The 26,518-nt window shown below is 48.1% G+C and overlaps 1 protein-coding gene across 1 annotated transcript; it reads right to left on the bottom strand.

Annotated features, from left to right (window-relative positions):
• On the bottom strand, positions 1–26,518 carry TALDO1 (transaldolase 1). Its single transcript, XM_075326366.1, has 8 exons — positions 26,293–26,518; positions 17,289–17,412; positions 13,093–13,200; positions 11,671–11,802; positions 11,371–11,546; positions 9,110–9,307; positions 550–695; positions 1–194 (listed from the first exon to the last, which is right to left on the bottom strand). Exons 1-8 carry the CDS (start codon positions 26,390–26,392, stop codon positions 177–179), a joined length of 1,002 nt encoding a protein of 333 aa, XP_075182481.1. The 5' UTR covers positions 26,393–26,518; the 3' UTR covers positions 1–176.

Raw genomic sequence — 26,518 nt, 5'->3', positions numbered from 1 at the left:
TTTGGGATAAGTACTGGTTTAATCAGTGCAATATAAGAATCTTGTACAAAACAGAAAATGGAAATGTTACAATGTTGATAAAAAACAGGAGCTGGAGGATGAGGGACTGCCGGCTGATTGTAGGTGAGGAATGATCTTGACATCACGGCTTGGATTAGAAAAACCAACTAGGAGTGTTATTTCTTGAGGCGATCCTGTGGAGGAAAAAAAAAAAAACAAAAAAAAAACACATTAAACCGCATTCATAAAATGCTTTACAAGATCTAAAATTCAGAATTTTTTTCTGGTTAAAAGTCAGAAGTGCAGCACACATCCACTAAAATACACAGGACCAGGCATACAGACAGTACTGAGTGACAGGATAACATTCAGCACTGGTCCCACAACCTCCGTCAGTACCAGTGCTCCCATGATTACCTGTAGCCCAACAGGACATTACCCACTTTTCATCCATTAAGGATGACAGATAAGGAGCATCCTATGAAAGCCAAAGCCTTGATTTTTTTTACATTTTGGAGAAATGAAAGTTAACCGGCAAGTGCCATGTACCTTTAACATTTTCTCTAACTTCATGGCGTCCGCAGCAAACTTCCTTATCCCATCAGAAAGTTTCTCCACTGCCATTTGGTCTTCATTGTGTTCCCAACGGAAAGATTTTTCATCCAAGTGGATCTTTTCTAGATTGCTGGCCTGGGCTGAATGAAGAAAAGGAATTTGCTTAAAATTCTGCAGTTTAAGAAATTCCCTGAAAGGAATTGTGCAATTTCTACATAGTCCTTATTTTTTTACAGTATGAGTTATATAATGGGTCACATTGCCATGGATTTTACATATTGATCCATTTGCACATTATGAGTTAACACTGCTCTGTAGCATAAGAAATCTAAGTAGACAAATGCAATGCTTATATACTCAACTTTCAGTAAGTGGCCACAAGATGGCGCTGCAGCAATACAAGTAATTAAAAAGGAACAACAATGCGTGGTGCTGATTAGAGTTGAGTGAGTACCTAACTATTCGTACTAGTTATCCTCCTTACGAGAACTGTCTAATACTTGCGTATTCATTCTGAATAGCGCGTGCAATGCAAGTCAACGGGGAAAACTCAATTGAACGAGTAACCCGAATTCTACACTATTTACTACTTGCACAAGTAGTATGGCATTCCAGTTACTCTGCGAGTTTTCCCCCATTGACTTGCATTGCACACGCTATTCGGAATGAATACGCAAGTATTATGCAATACTCGTTATGAGTATAGAGAGTACGAATAGTTAGGTACTCACTCAACTCTAGTGCTGATCTATAGGCAGCATTCTAATTTTAGAAAAGAGAATTTTGTTACTTACCGTAAATTCTCTCTTATAGTTCCGTATTGGGAGACCCAGACCATGGGTGTTGTGTGTCCTCCGGAGGCAGAAGCTAAAGTACTACACTTAAAAGTGTAGCTCCTCCCTCTGAGCTTATACACCCCCTGGTAGCCAGTCCTAGCCAGTTTAGTGCAAAAGCTGAAGGAGAATAGCCACCCACAAGTAGAACCGAGTAAGAACCGAAACAACCGGAGACTGTCCACGACAACAGCCGGTGATAACACGCGGAACAAGAACTTGCCAACAGGCAACAGGGAGGGAGCTGGGTCTCCCAATACGGAACTATAAGAAAAAGAATTTACGGTAAGTAAACAAAATTCTCTTTATCGTTCCTTTGGGAGACCCAGACCATGGGACGTTCCAAAGCAGTCCATGGGTGGGAAATAAACAGAAAAACTAAGTAGGCAGAACCTAACTTCACAAATGGGCGACAGCCGCCTGAAGGATGAATCTGCCCAAGCTCGCATCTGCCGAAGCATGGGCATGCACTTTGTAGTGCTTCGAAAAGGTGTGCAGGCTAGACCAAGTGGCAGCCTGACAGACTTGTTGAGCCGTAGCCTGGTGCCAGAAAGCCCAAGAGGCACCGACAGCTCTGGTCGAATGTGCCTTGATCCCCGGCGGGGGAGGCACCTGAGTACTCTGGTAGGCGTCCGAAATGGTCGACCTAATCCAACGGGCTAAGGTCGGCTTAGAAGCAGGGAGGCCCTTGCGCCGACCTGTGGTTAGCACAAAAAGAGGTGCACCGCCTAAGCGCAGCGGTGCGAGACACAGATGCGGAGAGCACGCACCAGATCTAGAGTATGCAGCGCTTTTTCAAAGCGATGAACAGGAGCCGGACAGAAGGACGGCAAGGAAATATCCTGGTTAAGGTGGAAGGGAGAGACCACCTTAGGAAGAAAGTCCGGAGTCGGACGGAGAACCATCTTGTCTTGATGAAAAACTAAAAAAAGGTGACTCCGAAGAGAGTGCAGCCAAATCAGACTCTCCTGAGAGAAGTTATGGCAACCAGAAAGGCCACTTTCTGAGAAAGACGATACAAAGAAACCTCCCTAAGAGGCTCAAAAGGGGGTTTCTGCAATACCGTGAGGACCAAGTTAAGGTCCCAGGGATCCAAGGGCCGTTGGTAAGGCGGAATGATGTGAGACGCGCCTTGCATGAAGGTGCGGACCTGAGCCAGCCGAGCGAGACGCTGCTGGAACAGAACTGACAGAGCTGAGACTTGTCCCTTGAGAGAGTTGAGGGACAGTCCTAGCTGCAGACCGGACTGAAGAAAAGACAGAAGGGTTGGCAAGGAGAATGGCCAAGGGAGATGGTTGGTAGAGCGACACCAGGACAGGAAAATCTTCCAAGTCCTGTGATAGATCTTAGCGGAAGAAGACTTACGGGCCCGAGTCATAGTGGAGATGACTTCAGGAGGAATACCAGAAGCCGTCAAAATCCAGGACTCAAGAGCCACGCCGTCAATTTGAGAGCCGCAGAATTCAGGCGGAAAAACTGACCTTGCGAGAGCAGGTCTGGACGGTCCGGGAGATGCCATGGCATCTCTACGGATAGATGGATGGAGCAGGTCCGGATACCAAGCTCGCCTGGGCCAGTCCGGCGCAATGAGGATGACTCGACAGCCCTCCATTCTGATCTTGCGCAGGACTCTGGGCAAGAGCTAGAGGGGGGGGGGGGGGGGGGAAACACGTAGGACAGACGAAACTGGGACCAGTCTTGAACCAGAGCGTCCGCGGCGAATGCCTGGGGATCGCGGGAGCGAGCCACGTAAACAGGAACCTTGTTGTGACGGGATGCCATTAGGTCCACGTCCGGAGTGCCCCATTTGCGGCAGATTGACAAACACTGCCGGATGCAGGGACCACTCGCCACTGTCCACGGTTTGACGTCTGAGATAATCTGCCTCCCAGTTTTCCACGCCTGGGATGTGGACTGCGGATATGGTGTTCTTGGAGTCCTCCGCCCATTGAAGGATGCGTTGTACCTCCAACATTGCCTGGCGGCTGCACGTCCCGCCTTGGTGATTGATGTAGGCAACCGCTGTCGCGTTGTCTGACTGGACTCGAATGTGCCTGCCCGCCAACAGGTGGTGAAAAGCTAGGAGAGCTAAAAACACGGCTCTGGTTTCCAGCACATTGATTGAAAGGGCTGACTCGGACGGAGCCCAAGTGCCCTGAGCTCTGTGGTGGAGACATACTGCTCCCCAGCCGGATAGACTGGTATCCGTGGTGAGAATCACCCAGGACGGGGCCAGGAAGGAGCGCCCTTGGGACAGGGAGAGGGGCCGAAGCCACCACTGAAGAGAGCTCCTGGTCCGTGGCGACAGAGCCACTAACCTGTGTAAGGAGGAAGGCCGCTTGTCCCAACAGCGGAGAATGTCCAGCTGCAGGGGGCGCAGATGGACCTGGGCAAAGGGAACAGCCTCCATGGACGCCACCATTTGACCCAGCACCTGCATCAGACGCCTGAGGGTATAACGGCGGGGCCTCAGCAGAGAGCGCACCGCTAGCTGGAGGGACAGCTGTTTGACTAAGGCCAACTTCACAAGTGCCAACAAAGCCTCGAACTGCATCCCTAGGTACGTGAGGCTCTGGGTGGGAGTTAGAGTGGATTTGGACAGATTGACAAGCCACCCGAATTGGGCTAGAGTGGCGAGAGTGAGCGAGACACTCCGCTGACAGTCTGCGCTGGATGGAGCCTTGACTAGAAGGTCGTCCAGGTAAGAAATCACTGCCACCCCCTGGAGGTGCAGAACCGCAATCATTGCTGCCATGACCTTGGTGAATACCCGAGGGGCCATGGCTAACCCGAAGGGGAGAGCCGTGAATTGGAAATGTTCCTCTCCGATTGCAAAACGTAGCCAACGCTGGTGGGAAACTGCAATTGGCACATGCAGATAAGCATCTCTGATGTCGATGGATGCCAGGAAACCCTTGGGTCCTTGGGTCATTGAAACAATGACTGATCGCAGGGACTCCATGCGAAAGTGCCGCACCTGAACATGCTTGTTGAGAAGCTTGAGATCCAGGATGGGCCGGAAGGAACCGTCCTTTTTGGGGACTAGGAAGAGATTTGAGTAAAAACCTCTGAAACGTTCCCGGGCGGGAACTGGTACAATTACTCCGTTGGCCTGCAAGGCTGCCACGGCCTGTGAGAAGGCGGCGGCCTTGGAGCAAGGGGGAGTTGAGAGAAAAAAAAAAAATCTGTTTGGCGGGCTGGAAGAGAATTCTATCCTGTAGCCGTGGGAGATGATATCTCACTCACTGATCGGAGACGTGTTGAAACCAAGCGTCGCCAAAGTGGGAGAGCCTGCCACCGACTAAGGATGTCGCTGGAGCGGGCAGAGAGTCATGAGGAGGCTGCCTTCGTGGCAGCACCTCCTGCGGTCTTCTGTGGACGCGCTTTTGGGCGCCAGTTGGATTTCTGGTCCTTGGCTGAGTTAGCGGACGAGGCCGAGGGCTTAGAGGACGACCAGTTGGAGGAACGAAAGGAACGAAACCTCGACTGATTCCTACCCTGGGCAGGTTTCCTGGTTTTGGTTTGTGGCATGGAAGTACTCTTCCCGCAAGTAGCTTCCTTAATTTCATCCAGCTGTTCACCGAACAGCCGGGACCCAGCAAAAGGGAGCCCAGCAAGGTACTTAGAAGAAGCATCTGCCTTCCACTCTCGAAGCCACAAGATCCTGCGGATAACGAGGGAATTAGCCGAAGCCACCGCAGTGCAGTGAGAAGCCTCCAGCATGGCAGACATTGCATAAGATGAAAAAGCTGAAGCTTGGGAAGTTAAGGCAACCATTCCGGGCATAGAGTCCCTGGTGAGGGAATGCATCTCCTCTAGAGAAGCAGAGATGGCCTTGAGAGCCCACACTGCTGCAAAAGCCGGGGAAAACGCGGCCCCCGCCGCTTCATACACAGATTTGGCCAGAAGGTCAATCTGACGGTCAGTGGAATCCTTAAGGGAGGTGCCATCAGCCACCGACACAACGGTCCGGGCTGAGAGCCTAGACACGGGAGGGTCTACCTTTGGGGACTGAGCCCACTCCTTGACCACCTCAGGTGGGAAGGGAAAACTGTCATCAGAACGACGCTTTGGGAAGAGTTTGTCAGGACAGGCCCTGGGTTTGGTCACAGCGGCCTGAAAACTGGAGTGGTTAAAGAACACTCTTTGGCGAGGTAAACTGGTGCTTTTCTGCCAGAGAAGGTTGCTCCTCTGATACTGGCGGATTGAGATCCAGTACAGAATTAATGGAAGCAATCAAGTCACTAAGATCTGAGTCACCCTCGGACAGATCAATGGGGCACATGGAGGTAGCCTCCGAGCCCCCTGTAAAGGCATCCTCCTCATCCTGCGAGTCAGCTCTTGAATCAGAGCCACGGGAGGAGGAGGGAGAGGGAGCCCTGCGTCTCTTCTCAGGACGGGGTCTGGGCCCTGATGATGAATCCTCTGTGAGCTCCGAACCTAAGGGACCCATAGCAGTAGGGGCACCCTGCAAAGGGGGCTGATGCATATTTAACAAAGTCCTGGACAGAAGTCCCATGGACTCAGCAAAAGACTGGGAGATAGACCTAGAAAAGGACTCTACCCAGGCCGGGGGTTCAGCCACATGAGCAGGAGCAGCCTGAGACCACTGGGGGTGAGACTCCAGGCTGTGGCCCTGCCAAGTTAGAGCAGAGATCACAATGAGGATAGGTGCTCTGTTCAGGCAGCTGGAGCTTACATGCAGCGCATACAGAATAAAGCTTTGGAGCCTTGCTCCTCGTGTGAGACATGCTGCTGGAGTGGTGGCTCTGCAAGAGAATGCACCCCAGAGAATATATACAGAGGTCCACAACCAGAGCCGGTTGTGGCTTACCAGACCGCTGGAGCGGTGTTGTGTGCCCTCCAGATCCCGAAGCCCAGAGCCCCAAGCACAGCACTTCAGCAGGGATGCAGAGTGCAGACCAGCGCCGAGTAAACTGTCTGAGAAGATGGCCACCGGAGTGAAGAGAGGGGGCGGGACTTTGCTTGAGAGCGGGAACTGGAGGGCCATAGAGACCTACAGGGGAGGAGACACGCACAGCAGTGGGGAGTGTCCCTCCCCTGTGCAGAACGGCCGCCGGGAGGAGCCGAGCCTGTCCCTCTGCATGAATGACATGCGAGGGCAGAGAACAGAAACTAGGCCTCCGGCAAAGCCGGGGCCTAAATTTGAGCGGCGAGGCAGACGCGCAGGCACCATCGGCGCGGTTCTCGGGCGACAGCTAGAGAACCCGCTGGAAATTCCTATAAATACAGTAAGCACACTCTCCAACAATAAAGTACAGGAACCCCCAAAATATAAACGTCAGTTACTTAGCTGCTGAGACGCAGGGCCAGGTCACTGGGGATGAGTGCTCCAGTCCAGCAGGGTCCTGAAGGGCTGCGGAGACCGGTCTCCTGCCAGGCAGGGAAACCGTGCTGGCTCCCACTTCAAGCCAGAGCCCAGGAGGGATGGTGAAGGAGCACAGCATGTAAGGCTCCAGCCTTTAAAATCAACCTTAAAACACCACCGACACAGTGGGGTGAGAAGGGACATGCCGGGGATCCAGATGTGGACCCGCACTTCAATCTCATTCCAAAAGGAAAAAATCATGAGAATGCATGTGTGGATGTATGCCTTCTGAACACCAAGCAATAAACTGGCTAGGACTGGCTACCAGGGGGTGTATAAGCTCAGAGGGAGGAGCTACACTTTTAAGTGTAGTACTTTGTGTGTCCTCCGGAGGCAGAAGCTAAACACCCAATGTCTGGGTCTCCCATAGGAACGATAAAGAAATATGGAATAACCCTGTAATGGTTTTGGTATGGTGCAGGAGCAAAGTGCTTCCCTAAGCAAGCAACTTCACAATTTACTCATTAAATAATCCTTTGTTAATTGAGTTTTTTTTAATGCTTTATCGCCTACGTTACCTGCCGCTGCTGCAGTCCAACAGTGGTGGTCTAGAATGTGCAATGTTTGCTTACAAGTCCTGTACAACACAAGGACTGCTCTGACAATTGTGAAAACAACCCACCTCTCTAATATAATAAAAAAAAACAAAAACATTAACTTTTTTATTAACCCTTTAAGGATTGGACGATTTTTCCTTTTTGCGCTCCTTTTCTCCTCCCCTTATACCAAGATCCATATCTTATTTTTCTCAATCTAGCCATACGAGGGCTTGTTTGCAGGATGGAGTTGTACTTTTTAATAACTTAATTTTATCATATGATAGTAAGCAGGAAAATTCTATTAAAAAGTGTGGTGAAAGGGCAAAACCGTGAAATTCTGCAATTTTTCATGTCACAACTGACATGGCAGTATGATTTTTTTTATTATGTTAGTACAATAATGTAGATTCCAAACGTGTATAGTTTGTTTTATTTAAGTGGTGAGAAAAAAAAAAAATACAAATAAATTTAAAAAAAAAAAATAAGATCTTGTGTCGTGACTTTCCAAGAGCCGTAAGGTTTTTAATTTTTTGGGACTTGACACTGAGGGTTCTCTTGTGCACCGAGATGTTTGATATCATTTTGGGGTATATACACAATGTTTTGATCACCTGTTATTTTTTCCTGTTGCAGTGGCCCATAAAAATTTAGTTCTGGTGGTTTTTTTTTTAGTTACGCTGTTTATTGTTTTCATTCTCTTTTGATAGATTGGACTTATGAACACCGATAAATATTTAATTTTTAGTGTGTTAAAAGAGGGGTGAATTGAATGTTTTAATAAATTTTAAAACATTTTCTACTTCTACTGTATTTAATAATCACCTTAGGGAACTTAAACCTGCAATACTCTGATCACTTGTTCTAAAGTATATACATCAATGGCGCACCATTGCTGTATGTAGAAGTAATGAGTTTATCAATGTCGGCCGTGGGCGGCTTTTCACATGAGTACAGAGAGTGGTTATCAGCAGACCCCTGGCTGTCAACTCATTGGCGTTCATGTGGTGGGGCACTGATTAGTTATAACCGCCAGGGGTCTTCTGATGATTATCCCCGTGTCATCTCCGTAATCTTGTGAAAACTAGACCATGGCCGGTGTTTATAGGAGACTGATTTTTTTCTATATACACAGCCAGGGTAGGCGTTTCAGAACAGCTTCAAGATCCGAAATTGAAGCGACAGGAGTAATTTCCCTTCTTAGACTGTTCACACTAGAAAAAGGATTTTTATCAATTTCGAAAGCCTGAACGATTAGTGCACGCGGTCAAAAAAAAACACACCAAAAACAGTGTGCGTTTTTATCGCATTTTGCTGCGTTTTTCCGCAGGTTGGTCCCCATGTTTTACCATCATTTATGGCAAAAAAAATGCAGAAGTGTAACGACATGCACATTTTTTCTCAAGAAATTCTGCAGAAAAAAAATGTTCTTGAGAAATAAAACGCAGTGTGCGCACAGCTATTTTTTTCCCATAGGTTTTGCTGGGGAATGTCTGCAGAAAGGTTACAAACATTTCTCAAGAAAGTTCTGCAAAAAAAAAAAAAAAAAAGTGGGTAAAAATGCAGTATGTGCCTAATGCCTAAGCAGGTTTACTTTGCTCCTTCCTCCATTACTGGATGCATTATTCCGCCTCCTAGTAGGATAACAGACGTTCCCATGGGAAAGCCAGTATATCACAGGCCCTTCCAGGATGTTGTGGCTACATGATCAGAAGATATCTTGGCATCATTACATGGATTCCTTGTACAACACTACAATTACTGAACATTCAGGAGCAGAGATGAGGCAGCTTTACCTTCTTTTGCAGTCAGCGTGGGGCAAAGCTTAGTGCGGTCTTTGCTGAGCTCTCCGAGCAGCTTGGGAGCAATGGTGAGATAATCGCAGCCGGTCAGCGCCTTGATCTCCCCCGTGTTCCTGAAAGACGCACCCATGACTATGGTCTTGTAGCCAAACTTCTTGTAGTAGTTGTAGATCTTGGTCACACTCTTCACACCTACGAATAAAATTTGCATTCATGTCAGTACTACAGTTTCTTAACTTATATGCACAAGGGGACCAACTACAAAAGATAATTTTTCTTAAACTGAACTTTGTAATTATACAGAATAAATCATTCTTAGGGGGTTACAGAAAACTACATTTTGATACATTAAGGCCCCATCACACAGATAAATCTTTGGCAGATCTGTGGTTGCAGTGAAATCACGTACATATTGGACCTACCACAGACCTACCACAGAGTGACAGGGCCTTTAGACACTGATAAAAGCCGATTTTATTAAAAAGGCTGATTTTAATTATTTTTTAAAACTTGCTTTACACTTGTTTGTACTTTATACACTGCAATATTTTTAAACCTGATCACAGCAGTCTGACCTCTTACACGTATTTTTGCAGTGTTTCATTAGTATCCTCTTAAAGGGAACCCGTCAGGTCCATTATGCACCCAGAATCACAAGCAGTTCTGGGTGCATATTGCTAATCCTTGTCTGTCCCTTTATCTAGTAGCATAGATAAAGGGATCTTTAGAAAAAGATCCTTTATATGCTAATGTGCAGGGACTAGTCACAAGGGCATGAGTTCCCCTGGCTAGTCTGACCTCTTATGTTAGTGTTGAGGATAAAGAATTGAGTATCCAAAAATACTTAATTCAGCCATTTCAGACTCAGTTATATAGTTCAGTAGATGTGAACTAACATTTGTGAATGCTTTTGTTTCTTACTAACATGTATATATGTATATTGCATATTCAGTGTATTTTCCTTAGACACAGTATATACCAGCACATGTAATTGTAAAGATGGCTGCTATTTCCTGTTCTACACCCAAGACAGATGGACAAAGGAAATTCCTGGAGTCTGGACTGACCAATCCAAGGAGGATGTGTAGATCTCTCTACGTCATGAAGCCCTGCCCTGCGATACTTGATTGGACTAAAACTTTTGTTTACACCCCCTTACTGCTCGGTCTAGAGTTTCTTTCAAACAATAAAAAAAAACACACTTGGTCAAGAGCCAGTCATGGAGATAGATGTAACTGACTTGCTGTCTAGTTATTTAATCTCTAAGTGCACTCATGACATTTTAATTAGAAACAGCAGCCGGATCTCGAGAGATCCTTTGAGTCTCATCATCATCGTCATTCTAACCTTGACATTAGCACACCCACAGGGGCGTAACATGCTGTTCAATGCCCACTACTCCACGTCATCAGCACCGATGCGCATACCTGTGTTGTCACCATATCAGACCACAGCCTTAAGGGTGCTTTACACACTGCGACATTCATTGCTAGCCGATCTTGTTAGCGATGTGACACGCCAGATTGCAGGTAAGATTTGCCAAGATCGCACATAGGTCATTTTTTTAGCGCCGGTCACATGTGGGATTTCGGCAAATTGTAGGTGCAATCTGGTGTGTTCAATCGCTAAAGAGATCACTAGCAATGTAGCGATGTGTAAAGCACCCTTTAGTCTTACTGCGCATGATCAGATGTCCCCGGCACTTCCAGTCATGAGCACTAGACCTCTGAATCTGAGACACATACACCCGGCTTCATAGTGCGCATGATTGGAAATGCCGGGGACTTCTGATAATGTGCACTGACCCCCAAGGCCGGCATCTGAGGCAGTGACAATGACCACAAGTATGCACATCACTGCCGATGCAGCTGGGCATTGAATAGCATGATGGCATGCCCCATGTGGGCGAGCTAACATGTTAAGAGGGCGGACTAGTTGAGGGAACTAATGCCCTGTGGACTAGTCCCTGGCCTCATTAGCATATGATAACAGAGCTTTAGAAAAAGTATATCAATGCAACTAGATATAGTGATTGTTAGGCAGGGATTAGCAATATGTACCCAGAACTGCTCGTGGCTCTGGGTACATATTGGACCTGACAGGTTCCCTTTAATTATCTTAGGTAGGGACTGGTGACACAAGTCACTGTCCTACAGTGCAGCAGGTACAATGACCTAACAGCTGAGTATTCAGGAACTGGGGGTATCAAGGAGGGGACTGCACTTTCCTCCCTAGTATTCATCTTTAGCTCATACCTGGGTCCTCTGATGGCTCATAACTCTTCTTGTCAGAGTTTGCCACATGCCAGTCCAATATCCTCCCAACAAATGGAGATATAAGGGTGACGCCAGCCTCGGCACAGGCTACAGCTTGGGCGAAGGAGAACAGCAGGGTCATATTGCAGTGTATGCCATATTGCTCCTCCAGGACCCTGTACAAAGCAGAAATAAATATTTATTTTTATATGGCACTATTAATGTCACAGTGCTTTATATACATCAGCAACCCTTTCTGTATGCAGTTCCTGACCTTACAATAGAAATAACAATACTTACTTTCCTGCTTGGATTCCCTCCCAAGTGGATGACAGCTTGATCAGGATTCTCTCCTTGGCAATACCGGCCTCCTTGTACAGAGCGATAATACGCTTGGCACGTTCCACCATCCCATCCTTATCATAAGATAGTCTAGAGGGAAAAGTATAAAAAATAAAAAAATATTCTACAAGATGAGAAATGCACCAAAATATAAACACTGCAAACCTGAAACCAGGGTCCGCCTGTAGAGGAGACAGGACTCCGGACCTGGCAGCAGGATTTCACTCAACTAAAGACATGTGTAATGGCACTTTTAAGCAGATTAAAATTATATTTAAGAAATTCATTTTTTTGTAATCTACCTTGGGTATTTCATGATGCAGCAAGGCTGATGTTGCACTTTGCCATTTCTCCATTCTGACCATTATCCACACCCCCATGTGCTACAGACGATTACAGCAACACAACCAAATTCTTCAAAACAGGTATTTTAATAAGCTTTAAAAGGGAATCTGACAGCTTTTTGTTCTGTAATCCAAAAGCAACCTGATGTAGGAGCAGTGATGTGTCACTTACTAGGCTGTGTCCTGCAGTTACAATAATATCAGAATTATCAGAAGATCATGATCACAGTACTAAAGTGTCTTGTGTCTCCCGGTCCAACCACACTCCACCACCGATTAGCAGCTTTTTGTCAAAATACAGGGTACACAAATTATCCAATCAGTGGTGTGGGCGATGTTCTACACAGCTCAGCATTCTGAGCTCTGCAGCAGATAAAACTGATTCTATCACAACTGCTGCATCCAGTAAGCCAAGTGATACATCACTGGAATCAGGCTTTGTCCCTACATCATTTTGTTAAATTACACAGCAAAAACCTGCTGACATTCCCTTTATAGCCATTTCTTGTTAAGAATCCAAAATTCTGCTGACACGTTCTCTAGAGGGGCTGTACATTTTCTATAATGCTCCTATGCCATTATGCTACAAGGATCCCCTGAAAATTAGCTGTTCTCTAGGTGACTTTGCCGCTAGGACCCCCAGTAATCCATCAATCTTTAGGGAAGCTGAGTGCTCAATAATTTCCCAGTACAACTGTCAGTAAAGAGCAATATTTACATGAATATATCAATTTCCAATAAAACCCTTTTTATGTTACACCCCCTATATGGGGACTCCCGCCGATCCGCAGGGGGGGGGGGGGGGGGTGTCCACACCAGGGTACCCATGCCGATCTGCGGGGGAAGGGGGCTGCAAAATCTATAATGAAATTCCCATACCATGGATTTACAGCAAACTGCATGTGAAGGTTTTGTTTTTTCTGCTGCATTAACACTTCTACTTTAGGGGGTGGATATTCAATACTATGCTTGGGGAAGAGAGAAAAAAAAAAAAAAAGGGGGGGTGGGGGAGGGGGAACGCAAGATCGAGATTTACCTGGCATCTACTTCTGTGGAGACACGACCAGGGATTTTCTTCAAGATTTCAACTCCAAACAAAACAAACAGTTTGTCCATGGTATTATTGATTTGTTCCTCTTCAGTCCTAAAAAAAAATAAAAAAAAAGGTCCAGAAACACAAAGATGATATCAGAAAGTTAAAGCGCAACTGTTCTAATTGTTATTTTGTAAATCAATAGTACAAATAAAATAAACTAAACATGGAATATATCTTACATAAATTCTCTTTGCAAGAATTGATCAGTCACGATCCAAATTCTTCAGTAAAGTCTGTATTCAGTGAAGGCAGTTGGGGATGGCAGTTGGTGATAAGATTCTATGATGGGTGGAGCTAGATGCAGAGCTCCACTCACCCTTATCTACATAGAATCTCATCAGCACCAACTGCCATGTAGATAGAAGCAGGAGGGGCAGAGGTCTGCATCTAGCTCTGCCCATCATAGAATCTCAGTAGCACCAACTGTCATCACTGACTACAGATTTTTACCTCAGAATTGACAATTTTGATAATGACTGATCAATCCTGGCAGAGAAAAAAAAGCAGATTTGTCTGATAAAAATATTACAAGACTTATTTTCATGTCTACAACGGATTTATGAAAATAAACCAAAAACTGAAGGTTAAGCTTAAACTTTTATTTTCAGTATGTTTAAATTCAGCTCAATAAGATTTCCAAAATAAGGCTGTCCTTTTACAGCAGAACAGTCTCGTTACTGCAGGAATTTAACAATGGAGACAATCAGCAGCTTCACCAAACAAAGCCGCACATTACAGATTTAGCTGGCGGGGAATTTTTAGAAGTTGCCCACATTCTCTATGACGTGCTGCAGTGAGGATTGGCATTTATATGGAAAACATTATGCAGATTTAATATATAAAGGAAATCTTAAAAAACCCCTCTGAGCTGGTGTAATGTGGAGAGCTGGAGAGATTACTATGTCTGAATTTACTCGCTCCCTCGAGGAACGTTCTGTAAACTCTCCGTACAGCCCTGTATCCCTGGACTCCATGGCTCAGAGCCGGACTCCTATATGCCTCATTAGCATACACGTCAGGGGCCATTACCCAGCTCTCTGCAGGGGAATGACAATCTATTGGACTCCGTATTCAGTGGTCCATACAGTTGTCTTAAGACTACGCTCAGTTAGCACTTGCTGCAGATTGATGCAGAACATTCCGCAGCCGACTCATCTGATACATTCACATTCAGATACAGGAATGCAAAGTATTCTAGGGACAAAACTTTGTTGGAGACTTTCCTGATTCAGAACCTAAAACTGCCCCAAATAATCAAACCGTATAATTGTACCTGCTGGCACCACTAGAGTCAAGGTCTTAGTTTTAAGCTGGTAATCCAGTTGGAAGTTACTACCAATCCAAAGAATAGGTGATGACTTCTAAGTCAACCTGACCGGACCAGTGACAACTGGCAGAATGGGGCACAGTAATCCCAGTGAATTATATTCCTAAAATGTCCATCTCATTTAAAGGGAACCTGTCACCACTTTTTCAGCCTATAAGCTGCGGCCACTACCACCACCAGGCTCTTGTGAATGTGATCACAGGGACCAGGACCAGATTACTGGCATGGTAACCCTAGGTCACCACCATGATGACCCCGAGTTACTGAGCTACAGAGAGCTTCACACAGCATGCTGTATGCACAGTATGTTAGGCAGTGCGCACAGTGCGTTTTTTTGGGTGTGTTTTTGGCCTCAAAACTGCATGACTTTGCTTCCCCAGCAAAGCCTATGAGTTCTCATTTTTGCTGTCCGCAAAACTTTAGCTGCGTTTTTGAGCTGAAAAAAAAAAAAAAAAATTTGTCATGTCAATTATTTTCTGCGTTTTCCAACTATGCAATGCATTGGAAAAAAACAGATAAAAATGCAGCAAAACGCATGCATTTTTACAGATTCGCTTTTGCGGCAAAAACGCACAAACGCAGCATCAAAAAACGCAGCGTGCGCATATAGCCTAAAGTCCACGTCACACTACAACATTGCTAGCAACATCGCTGCTGAGGCACAACTTGTGACATACAGTGTTTCCCCGATAGTAAGACACCCCCGATAGTAAGACGTAGTGGGGGTTGGCTAATGTAAGACATACCCCGAAAGTAAGACGTAGTAAAAAAATTATTTATTTTCCTCTTTACAGTACAGTTACAGCGGCCGAGCGCCCAGCCAAGCGCCCCGACATGCCGGCGGCCGAGCGCCCAGCCGAGCGCCCCGACATGCCGGCGGCCGAGCACCCCGACATGCCGGCGGCCGAGCACCCAGCCGAGCGCCCCGACATGCCGTCGGCGAGCGCCCAGCCGAGCGCCCCGACATGCCGTCGGCCGAGCGCCCAGCCGAGCGCCCCGACATGCCGTCGGCCGAGCGCCCAGCCGAGCGCCCCGACATGCCGTCGGCCGAGCGCCCAGCCGAGCGCCCCGACATGCCGTCGGCCGAGCGCCCAGCCGAGCGCCCCGACATGCGACAGCTCTCAGCTGAGAGCCCTGACATGCTGCCGGCAAAGCGCTCAGCTGAGAGGTGACACATGCCGGCGGTCTGGCGCTCAGCTGAGCGCCCTGACATGCCAGCGGCTTAGCGTTCAGCTGAGAGCTGACACATGCCAGCGGTCTGGCGCTCAGCTGAACGCTTGGCTACCGAGAAATGTTGAAATGTTGCAGTAATGTTGTCCGTGGTCCATCAGGACCATGGACAACATACAAAATCACACAGCCTCAGTGCCCTCATGTGCAGCCGCTGGTGGTTAAGTTTCGTTAACTTGCGGTACACTTAGGGCGCAATCGCTGCAAGTCCCCCTACGGTACATTGCATGGAGACTTGCTGCGATTGGTGTGGGATTTTTTCCACTATAAGACATACCCCGAAAGTAAGACAGTGGCAGTTTTGGGGGTAAAAAGAAAGTAAGACTGTCTTACTTTCGGGGAAACACGGTAGCAGTGATGTTGCTAGCGATGTTGCTGTGTGTGACATCCAGCAACAACCTGGCCCCTGCTGTGAGGTCGCTTGTTGTTTCTGAATGTCCTGGGCCATTTTTTAGTTCTCCTGCTGTGAAGCGCACATCGCTACAACTAAATGTGCAGGCAGCAGGAGCCGGCTTCTGCGGACACTAGTAACCAAGGTAAATATCGGGTAACCAAGAAGCCCTTTCCTTGGTTACCCGATATTTACCTTCGTTACCAGCGTCCGCCGCTCTCAGCTGTCAGTGCCGGCTCCCTGCTCTCTGCACACGTAGCCACAGTACACATCGGGTAATTAACCCAATGTGTACGGTGGCTAGGAGTGCAGGGAACAGGGAGCCGGCACTGGCAGTGTGAGAGCGGCGGACGCTGGTAACGAAGGTAAATATCGGGTAACCAAGGTAAGTGCTTCTTGGTTACCCGATGTTTACCGTGGTTACCAGCGTCCGCAGAAGCCGGCTCCCTGCTCACGTAGCAGTACACATCGGGTAATTAACCTGATGTGTACTGTGGCTAGGTGTGCAGGGAGCCAGCGCTAAGCGGTGTGCGCTGGTAACCAAGGTAAATATTGGGTTGGTTACCCGATATTTACCGTAGTTACCAAGCGCAGCATAGCTTCCACGCGGCGCTGGGGGCTGCTCACTGGTGAGATCTGCCTGTGTGACAGCTCACCAGCAACCTGTGTAGCGACGCTCCAGCGATCCCTGCCAGGTCAGGTTGCTGGTGGGATCGCTGGAGCGTCGCTTAGTGTGACATCTCACCAGCGACCTCCTAGCAACTTACCAGCGATCCCTATCAGGTTGTATCGTTGTTGGGATCGCTGGTAAGTTGTTTAGTGTGACTGGGCCTTAAGTAAAAAGGTCTTTTTTTCCCCCGTGTGCCCAAAGGACTAACTTTGTGTAATAAAATTTACTGGGGAAGTAGAAATTTGAGGACGCTCATTAGGCAGGAGAACCTGCAGAATACACTTCAGCACATTTACTTTTAAATCATTCTAAAAAATGTGGAATCTGCCCCCAGCACAGGTTTTACTTACACATGTCAGCTACATACAGAAATAGCTGCCAAGTAAACAAAATACTTGCCCCTTTCTCTTTACAGGCGACAAGCTATGCAAGGAATTGTCATTTTGCAAAAGACTAGGTTAAATGTTACTGAAGCCCCTAGAGGCACAGACACATATATACATCGCATAGTTACTTACCCGCCGAGCTTTTTGCCATACTGTATAGAATCAGTTACGAGCTGCTGGTATTCTGGCATTTGTGCCGCTGCCAGTATCAGCGATGGGTTGGTGGTGGCATCCTGCGGCTTGTATTCCTCAATAGCTGTAGAGATTAAGATAAGTGAGAATCAGCACAATCTAAACTCATCCCCGAATATAAAAGGTTCAGGAATCCATGAAATCAGCATGATCATCCTTTATCCCAAAAGTACCAAGGGCAACTACAATCTGTATTTACAGCACCACCTCATCAGAAACCACAGAATCAGCTTTATTTTTTACCAACTTTAGCATGTTAAACAATCCTACTGACTAATGACTGAACCGAAATATAAAGTTGTAATGCAGCCTCAGGTTTTGGGGGTTAAGTTTAAAGGGGTTGTCCAGTCTACGACAACAAGACAGCACTGGAGACTGCTATGTTATGACTGAAGCACCCTCAATTCCTCTGTACTCTGAGAGTGGGTGGTCTGCATGTACGCAACCCATACTTGTTCTCATGGTGGCTAGACTGAAAAGGGGAGGCATATAGTCTGGCCACAAAGATGCAACAGGTAGTCATGTGGCTGGCTACTCAAGTGACTGCAGCAGTTTCTTAGGCTAGGCAACTCCTTTAAGCATCCATACTTTGGCAAAAGATACTTAATTTTGACACCTTTCATATACTTTGAAAGGTATTGAAACACTTCAGAACTTTTTGCCATGTAATGCAAGTTGTCACCTATCCACTAGATCAGTGCAGGTCCAAACAGACCCACAGAGGGCCAGAACGGGCAACTTCAGTGCAGCAGAAGTTGTATGCTGTCCAGCTGTACCCTTAAACTCCTCTCGGCCGCAGACTTGCAGCCCAAGGGTCTTCTGTTTTTTATCATGATTAGCGAGGGTCCCAGCAGAGACAGACACTTCTCCATCAGTTATCTTATAGATAGGCACTAACTTGCCAAGGCTAGAATTCTACCGTTTAAAAAGGGATATGTTGAGACCAACTTCTCTAAAATGCACTTAATGGACTTTCCATCTGCTGGTTGTGTCCAGCACCTTTCTCCACTAACAGACCACTCCTGCCGGCGATAGGGTCTTTTGTCAGAGTGGAGGCTTCGCTCTGCAGACTGGGTGGGACAGCCGACATGCTGATTGACAGCTGGCTCCCCCAGTTAGGCAGCAAGGAGCCAGCTGTCAATCAGCACAACGTCAGCTGTGCCATCCTGCCTACAGAACAGATCAGAAGCTGTGGCTCTGTTGACGCCCAACAATACCCAAAACGGGACACCATTACCCCTGTTAGAAAGGAGAGGCAGTGCGGTTCATTTCATTCACTATGGGAGAATTGTATTTGGCTTTTGCCCAAAGCCCCATAGCATAAGCTGAGCAACAAAGAGCAGATGACCTGATTCACCATGATTGGGGATAAAGAGTACCCAATGGTTGCACTCCCACCGATCTAAGTCACATCCTCTGGATAGGCAAAACATTGCTCCAATCCTTTTAATATAGTTAGACGACGATCATACCAAAATTTTAAGAAAGCTGGAACGTAGATTGCCAAGGCGCACATGCCATTAAAAACCAGGTAACCTAATGGGAACAGTATGTTTCATGTCCAGCTTCTCACAGAATGCCCCAACTGGGAACATAGAGATTCCAGTGTTGTCAACAAATGCCATTAACAGAGCTCCATTTCCCCAACATGGAGACCATATAAGATGGCACACTGCTCAAGGAAGAAGGATGTCCACTTGTCAGTACATACGAAAAGTCTTGGAAAGTTTGACCTTAAGGCTGGACTCACGAGCGTATGGCATCCGATGCCTAACATTGGTCAAAGTGCAATGCGAGAATTTCTCGCATTGCACTCATCCGATTTTCACGCTCGTGTGAGCGTACCCTTACACTAAGGGCTAAGCCACACGGCGAGAAAATCGGTGCGAGTGGAGTGCGATAAAACATCGCATTCCCCTCGGACCAATTCTAGCCTGTGTGTGAGCACACGAGCGATTATTTTCTCAGCCCTAATCGGACTGAGAAAACAATCGCAGCATGCTGCGATTGTAATCCGAGACTCTTTCTCTCGCAGCCATTCAAGTGAATGGGGCGAGAGAAAAATCGCACTGCACTCGCGGTACATCGGTGTACTGCTAGTGCAGTGCGAGAATGGCTATAGCCGACTATGCAGGAGAGAGGGAGAGAAATCCCTCCCACCCCTCCTGAGAGCCGGCCCGCCCCCCGCAGCTGAGGTCTGCTCGCACGAACGGACCTCAGTTGCAAAGACACAGGCATGACACTCGGCTCTGCTGTACTGCCAGCACGAGCCGAGTCTCATGCAAGTGGATCGCAGTAGTGCCCGTGTGGCCCCAGCCTAAGGTTATAATCCATTACATAGGGTAACATTCATCGATTTAATGGCTGGGATTTGATCCTGAACCATTAAGCTTCCTGATATTTATACAGCCAGCTGGAGGCAGAATAGGTGTGTCCAGAATATACAAGAGCCAAGACAATAAGTGATATGATCCAATATAACGTCTTGCTCACAGTGACTCGGCAGATTTGGCAACAGTGGCGTCCAATCAGGAAGAAAAGCTCATTTAAGAGATTAGGAAACCAGGACTGCAGATTCTCATTTGTGATGCTACGTTATGAAGGCATAATCCTGCAATATGCAGAGGTTAGCTATGCGATCAGTGCAACTTTGTATAGATCTGATGGAGCCCATAGTGTCTACAGCAAATTCACATTTCTGAGCAGTCCAAAAACAAAACTCATGATAATGCCTAGTCTGTAAAGACTTCTCCCCTAGAAGCATCCAGACTGAAAATCAGCCCCCCCACGACGGCCCCCACCCCCCACTGCCCCAGCCCCCAGAGGACGCCCCCACCCCCCACTGCCCCAGCCCCCAGAGGACGCCCCCACCCCCCACTGCCCCAGCCCCCAGAGGACGCCCCCAGAGGACGCCCCCCCACTGCCCCAGCCCCACCACTACAACAGGAGTCAGATAGCATCAATACTCCACTTTGCCAAATGGAAGACTATTTTATCATAGGAGCAATACTTATACATTGGAGCCACAATAATAGGACAGCATTATTATTGCATACTTTCATTTTGGCCAGGAGATCACAGGAGGGGGTACACTATATTGAGGCCAGTTTGGGAGATTTGTTGAAGTCTTTGATTCCATTACTACAAACAAGGATGTACTCCACTCGTTCTTTTTGGGCCAATGCCATCCTTCACATCAAGTCAACATAAATATACTGTTTTCCTGTATGTCTTGTAAACAGTTCTCTGCTCCACTAATGCACCAAGACACTAGTAAGGACTACATATTCCTCTAGACCAGTGATCCCCAAACTCCAGTCCCCACGGCCCCCCAGGTCATGGTTTCAGGATTTCCTTAGCTTTGCACAGGTGATGCTTTGATAATGCTTTTATCACCTGTGCAATGCTAAGGAAATCCTGAAAACATGACTTGTTTGGGGCCATGAGGACTGGAGTTGGGGGAACACTGCTCGAGACTATAGGGGTGGGGGGGGGGGGGCAGCTGATTAGAGACCAGTAGTGGTGGAGAAATTGGATCCAACCCCCCCTCCCCAGGTACTAGCTGTGGAATACACAGACTTGATATACTTTGATCGACTAGAATCATGTCCTGTCCTGAACCGGCTCCATGAAGAACTTACAAAATTTGGGAGAGCTATATACACATTTCTAGAGTAAAAAAAAAAAAAAAAAAAAAAAAAAAAAAAAAAAAAAACACAAAAACAAACCCCAAAACCCCTGCAATCAGATAAGAGGGACAATTTAGTGAGGCTTTGATTTGGCTTAGTCAGTGCAGTGGATGCCATGAATATCCATCTTGTGACTGACAAAGGCCCAGTGTTACTGCACTAAAGACAAGTCGTCACACTGAAGCGCACACACCATGTGTACACCACGCTCTATTTACACCCCTACAGGAGGGGACATCCCCATTAAGGAGCTAACCTAGTAAATCATTCATATACAAGTAATCTGTCCAGTTGTGAATGTCGCCAATCTTACGACATTGTATGGGTGCAAACTGCCTCAATAGTGCCCATATTCAGTGGCTCACCTTCCAACTGATAGCAGTGACCCTCCATCATGACACCAGGGAACCCAATGCTCATGGGAAACCCTTTTGGGTGCACACCTGTCAGCAGAGAATGTGGAGCAGCTTTAGGCCATGTTCACATAGTGCATCTTTTGGTGCGTTTGGAGTCACAAAGATGCCCCAAAATGCAAAGTCCCCCAGGAAAGTCTGAGATTTCTATTTTGCTGTCCACACTGGGCATCTTTTGCTGGCTGAATCTTTGAAGATGCAGCATGTCAATTTTTTTGTGTTTTTCCAGTGTTTGAGCCTTTCCAGTCAAAAGATTTGACTTTAAGAAAATGCATCAGGCAAAATGCAGTAAAAACATGTAAAAAAATGCATGTGTTTTGATGAATTTTTTGCCGTGGGTGTGTTTGGGGCCAGTTACAAAAGATGCACTGTGTGAACATAGCCTTAGGGTACCGTCACACTTTAGCGATGCTCCAGCGATCCCACCAGCAAGCTGACCTGGTCAGGATCACTGGTGCGTCATTACATGGTCGCTGGTGAGCTGTCAATTAGGCAGATATCACCAGTGACCAGCCCCCAGCAACACGTGGAAGCGATGCTGCGCTTGGTAACTAAGGTAAATATCAGGTAACCAAGTGCTTGGTTACCCGATATTTACCTTGGTTACCAGCACACATTGCTTAGCGCTGGCTCCCTGCACTCCTAGACAGTACACATCGGGTTAAGAAAACCGCTTTGCTGATTTACCAGATGTGTACTCCAGGTACATGTGCAGGTAGCTGGCAGCCTGAGAGCGGCGGACGCTAGTAACCAAGGTAAATATCGGGTAACCAAGCAAAGGGCTTCGCTTGGTTACCCGATATTTACCTTGGTTACAGCTTACCGCAGGCTGCCAGCTCCCTGCACATTCAGATCGTTGCTCTCTCGCTGTTACAGCGGGAGAGCAACGTCCAAAAAATGAACCAGCACTGTGTGTAACGAGCAGCGATTTCACAGCAGGGGCCAGATCGCTGCTCAGTGTCACACACAGCGAGATCGCTAATGAGGTCACTGCTACGTCACAAAAACCGTGACTCAGCAGCGATCTCACTATGTGAGAAGTACCCCTTAGTTGTGGGCAGCCGGTGATGTCCCCCGAGCCGGCTCTCGCCCATTCAGCCCGGTCCATTGTAGGCTGTGTGTAATGACCGACCCGGGCCAATGTTTCTGGCAGCTGCGTTTTGCTTTCCTCCAGTCCTGGCCAGGAAGAGACCTGCAGGAAATACATCTTACGAATAACTGTTTCCAAATGGTTCTTGCAAGACGTTGCCCCATGATGCGGTGCAGAAAACCAGTTTGGTAATTACATATTATACTTTCCATATAATTGAGGAACTTTGGCAATTGTGATGAAAAATTACATTGCAGTGAAAAAAATGGGAAATGGATTATAATCCAGATAAATAGCAAGAAGCCCCAACTTCTATAGACAAGGGTGGGCGGCCATGACACCGAACTTTTTTGTAGTGTTTCCCCCATTCAATAGCACAGTATAAATATTCCTAGCTTGTCCCCTGCAGGCCTCATTCGGGTCAGGTCAGTTTGGGGCTGGTGTATGGTACATAAATGCCTAATTTATATGAGAAGAATAAAAGTGTCAATGCTTTTTTGTAGATTCAATTCATCACTTAACCTTAACTGATTGGTGATTTTTTTTTTTCCCCTAATCTCAGCCTTATGTGGGGTATAGCTGCAAATCACAAGTGTCTTCCTGTGGGTCACAAATATTGGGGAGAGCCCTGCAATGTCAGTATATACAAGGGTATGCCTGTTCTCTCCATGCATGGGTACATGGCACTACACGCGGGGCATATGTTCTGCTGACATGGTGCCAGCACAGCTTACCTATACAAGTACATGAAATACTCCGCCAGGGCACAGGCTGCTCCTTTACTAGCATTTGTGTTACCACTCCTTTCTTACAGGCCACTTCAGGTGAACCAGGGACAGTGATTCTCATCCTCCACAGGACTACTGCACCTATGGGAACTTTTTTTACTTTGTGGTACGGTAACTAGACAATAAGCCTTGCAACCACTGCAACTGTGCCCACAGCATTTATTGTGACCACTCAGAAATGCCAGTTGGGTCCCATTTTTTTTTTTAATTCTGGGCATGACCACCATTAATTTTAGTCCTATGGACAAAAAGAAAAAAAGAAAAAAAAAAAGGAGTAGAGACTCACAGCAAGGGTACAGTTCCAGTTGGGTTCTGATGTGAGCAACAAAGTGATATGCTAATGCCCCTCTGCTACGAGCAAGCATCAGCCAAGAATCTTTCGATCGGATCACAGCTGCAGAGGAGCAGGGAGGTAACACTTTCTCCCTCTCCTCCATTGCCTGTATCACCGTATATCGCACTGCTGTCAGACATGCGACCACAATGCAATGTTTCTCACACTCCCATAGACTTGTATGGGGGTGTGAGCCAAGAATTGCTGCTAAACATCTCAGGCCACTGTAGAAGGTAAAAAAAAAAAAAAAAAAAAAAAAAAAAGAATCATTTTATAATACTTACCTAAATGGTTGCTGCAGTGGATTTGGGTTATATGGGAGTCATCGTTCTCCGATGTCTACTCTTTAGGCCATCTTTGTCCTTTTGAAGCCAGGGTGCATGACGCATCCTACATCATGCACGTGCGCCAGCACTGAGGTCCTGAGCAGGCGCACAGGCTTCATAAGGAGGATGAAGATGGCTGAAAGGAGGTGCCAACACCGGAGAACGAAGACACCCATATGACTCCACCTCAGCGACCATTAGGCAAGTATAATAAAGTGATTTTTACGTTCTACACAGCGGCCTGGGCTCTTATATACAGTATGTTAGAATGCTGTATATAAGAGCCCAGTGGTGGTGGCCGCAGCTTATAGGCCAAAAAATTGGTGATAGGTTCCCTTTGAAGGGGTATTCATGGTGGCATATGACAGGATGCTTGAAACATGTCTACCCATTTCTGAAAAGTCTGTAAACACAAGAGAATGGCATCACATGCACAGCCAAAAAGGACCAGATAAGGCTGCTTTCTCACATCCGGTTTTTGCCGTGCAGCACAATCTTGTAAAAAAATGATGCAATGGATCCGGTGTAAAAACTGATCCATTGGATCAGTTTTTCCATGTGTGCCTTCTGTTTTTTTTATGGATCCGTTGTGCTGAGCATGCGCAATTAAAAAAAACGGATCAGTTGTTGGATTGTCATGCCAGATGACGGATCCGGCCCCCATAGGCTCTCATTGAAACTCATCGCCGGAACCTGCGCCACACTTTTTTGTCGGAGACAAACACTGCAAGCAGCATTCCATCCAACTGCCAAATCAGCCATTTACGCCGGATTCGGCAAAAGCCGGATGCAACACAAGGCCATGTGGCACTATCGGCGCTAATACAAGTCTATGGGGGAAAGAACGGATGTGGCGGCAATAAACTCCGGATCCATTCTCTCTGGTTTTTACCGGATTGTCCCACACGGCGAAAAACGGATGTGTGAAAGCAGCCTACCCTCCTCAACATGAGAGCTCCACATTTTATATTGGAAGACCCCCGTGGGTACAGGGGGCGGCACTGTACCCAGCACTGAGGGGCAGCACCAGACCCTGTGGATGCAGAGGCCAGCACTGTACCCAGCACTGAGGGGCAGCACCAGACCCTGTGGATGCAGAGGCCGGCACTGTACCCAGCACTGAGGGGCAGCACCAGACCCTGTGGATGCAGAGGCCGGCACTGTACCCAGCACTGAGGGGCAGCACCAGACCCTGTGGATGCAGAGGCCGGCACTGTACCCAGCACTGAGGGGCAGCACCAGACCCTGTGGATGCAGAGGCCGGCACTGTACCCAGCACTGAGGGGCAGCACCAGACCCTGTGGATGCAGAGGCCGGCACTGTACCCAGCACTGAGGGGCAGCACCAGACCCTGTGGATGCAGAGGCCGGCACTGTACCCAGCACTGAGGGGCAGCACCAGACCCTGTGGATGCAGAGGCCGGCACTGTACCCAGCACTGAGGGGCAGCACCAGACCCTGTGGATGCAGAGGCCGGCACTGTACCCAGCACTGAGGGGCAGCACCAGACCCTGTGGATGCAGAGGCCGGCACTGTACCCAGCACTGAGGGGCAGCACCAGACCCTGTGGATGCAGAGGCCGGCACTGTACCCAGCACTGAGGGGCAGCACCAGACCCTGTGGATGCAGAGGCCGGCACTGTACCCAGCACTGAGGGGCAGCACCAGACCCTGTGGATGCAGAGGCCGGCACTGTACCCAGCACTGAGGGGCAGCACCAGACCCTGTGGATGCAGAGGCCGGCACTGTACCCAGCACTGAGGGGCAGCACCAGACCCTGTGGATGCAGAGGCCGGCACTGTACCCAGCACTGAGGGGCAGCACCAGACCCTGTGGATGCAGAGGCCGGCACTGTACCCAGCACTGAGGGGCAGCACCAGACCCTGTGGTTAGAGGCCGGCACTGTACCCAGCACTGAGGGGCAGCACCAGACCCTGTGGATGCAGAGGCCGGCACTGTACCCAGCACTGAGGGGCAGCACCAGACCCTGTGGATGCAGAGGCCAGCACTGTACCCAGCACTGAGTGGCAGCACCAGACCCTGTGGTTAGAGGCCGGCACTGTACCCAGCACTGAGGGGCAGCACCAGACCCTGTGGTTAGAGGCCGGCACTGTACCCAGCACTGAGGGGCAGCACCAGACCCTGTGGTTAGAGGCCGGCACTGTACCCGGCGCACGTGCGCTGGGGCAGACCCCGCTGTGGAGAGCTGAGCCGCCGCACGTGTGGCCGCCGGGCTGTGGCTGTCGCGGACACTTGTAGCCCCTCTGTACCCGCCTCCCCGTCACTTCTCTATCAGCAGCGCTCACCATTGAAGTCCCCAGTGTCGGCCACGACCACCGTGTGGCTCTTGAGCTGCTCCAGCGCGGACTCCTCCATCCTCTGCTTCTTCACTACACTGTTGGACATCACAGGGGCTTGAATGGGTCGGTGGGGTTTATATAGAGCTGCAGCCGGCAGAGGGGCGCGAGGAGCTCAGCCAATGGGAGCGGAGAGATGTGCGCTCGGACACACCACACCGCGGGAGCGAGCGAC

This window comes from Anomaloglossus baeobatrachus, chromosome 10 (assembly GCF_048569485.1).
Source record: "Anomaloglossus baeobatrachus isolate aAnoBae1 chromosome 10, aAnoBae1.hap1, whole genome shotgun sequence".
Taxonomy (NCBI): domain Eukaryota; kingdom Metazoa; phylum Chordata; class Amphibia; order Anura; family Aromobatidae; genus Anomaloglossus; species Anomaloglossus baeobatrachus.
The sequence above is the reverse complement of the archived record's forward strand: the minus strand, read 5'-3'. Positions and strand labels throughout refer to the sequence as shown.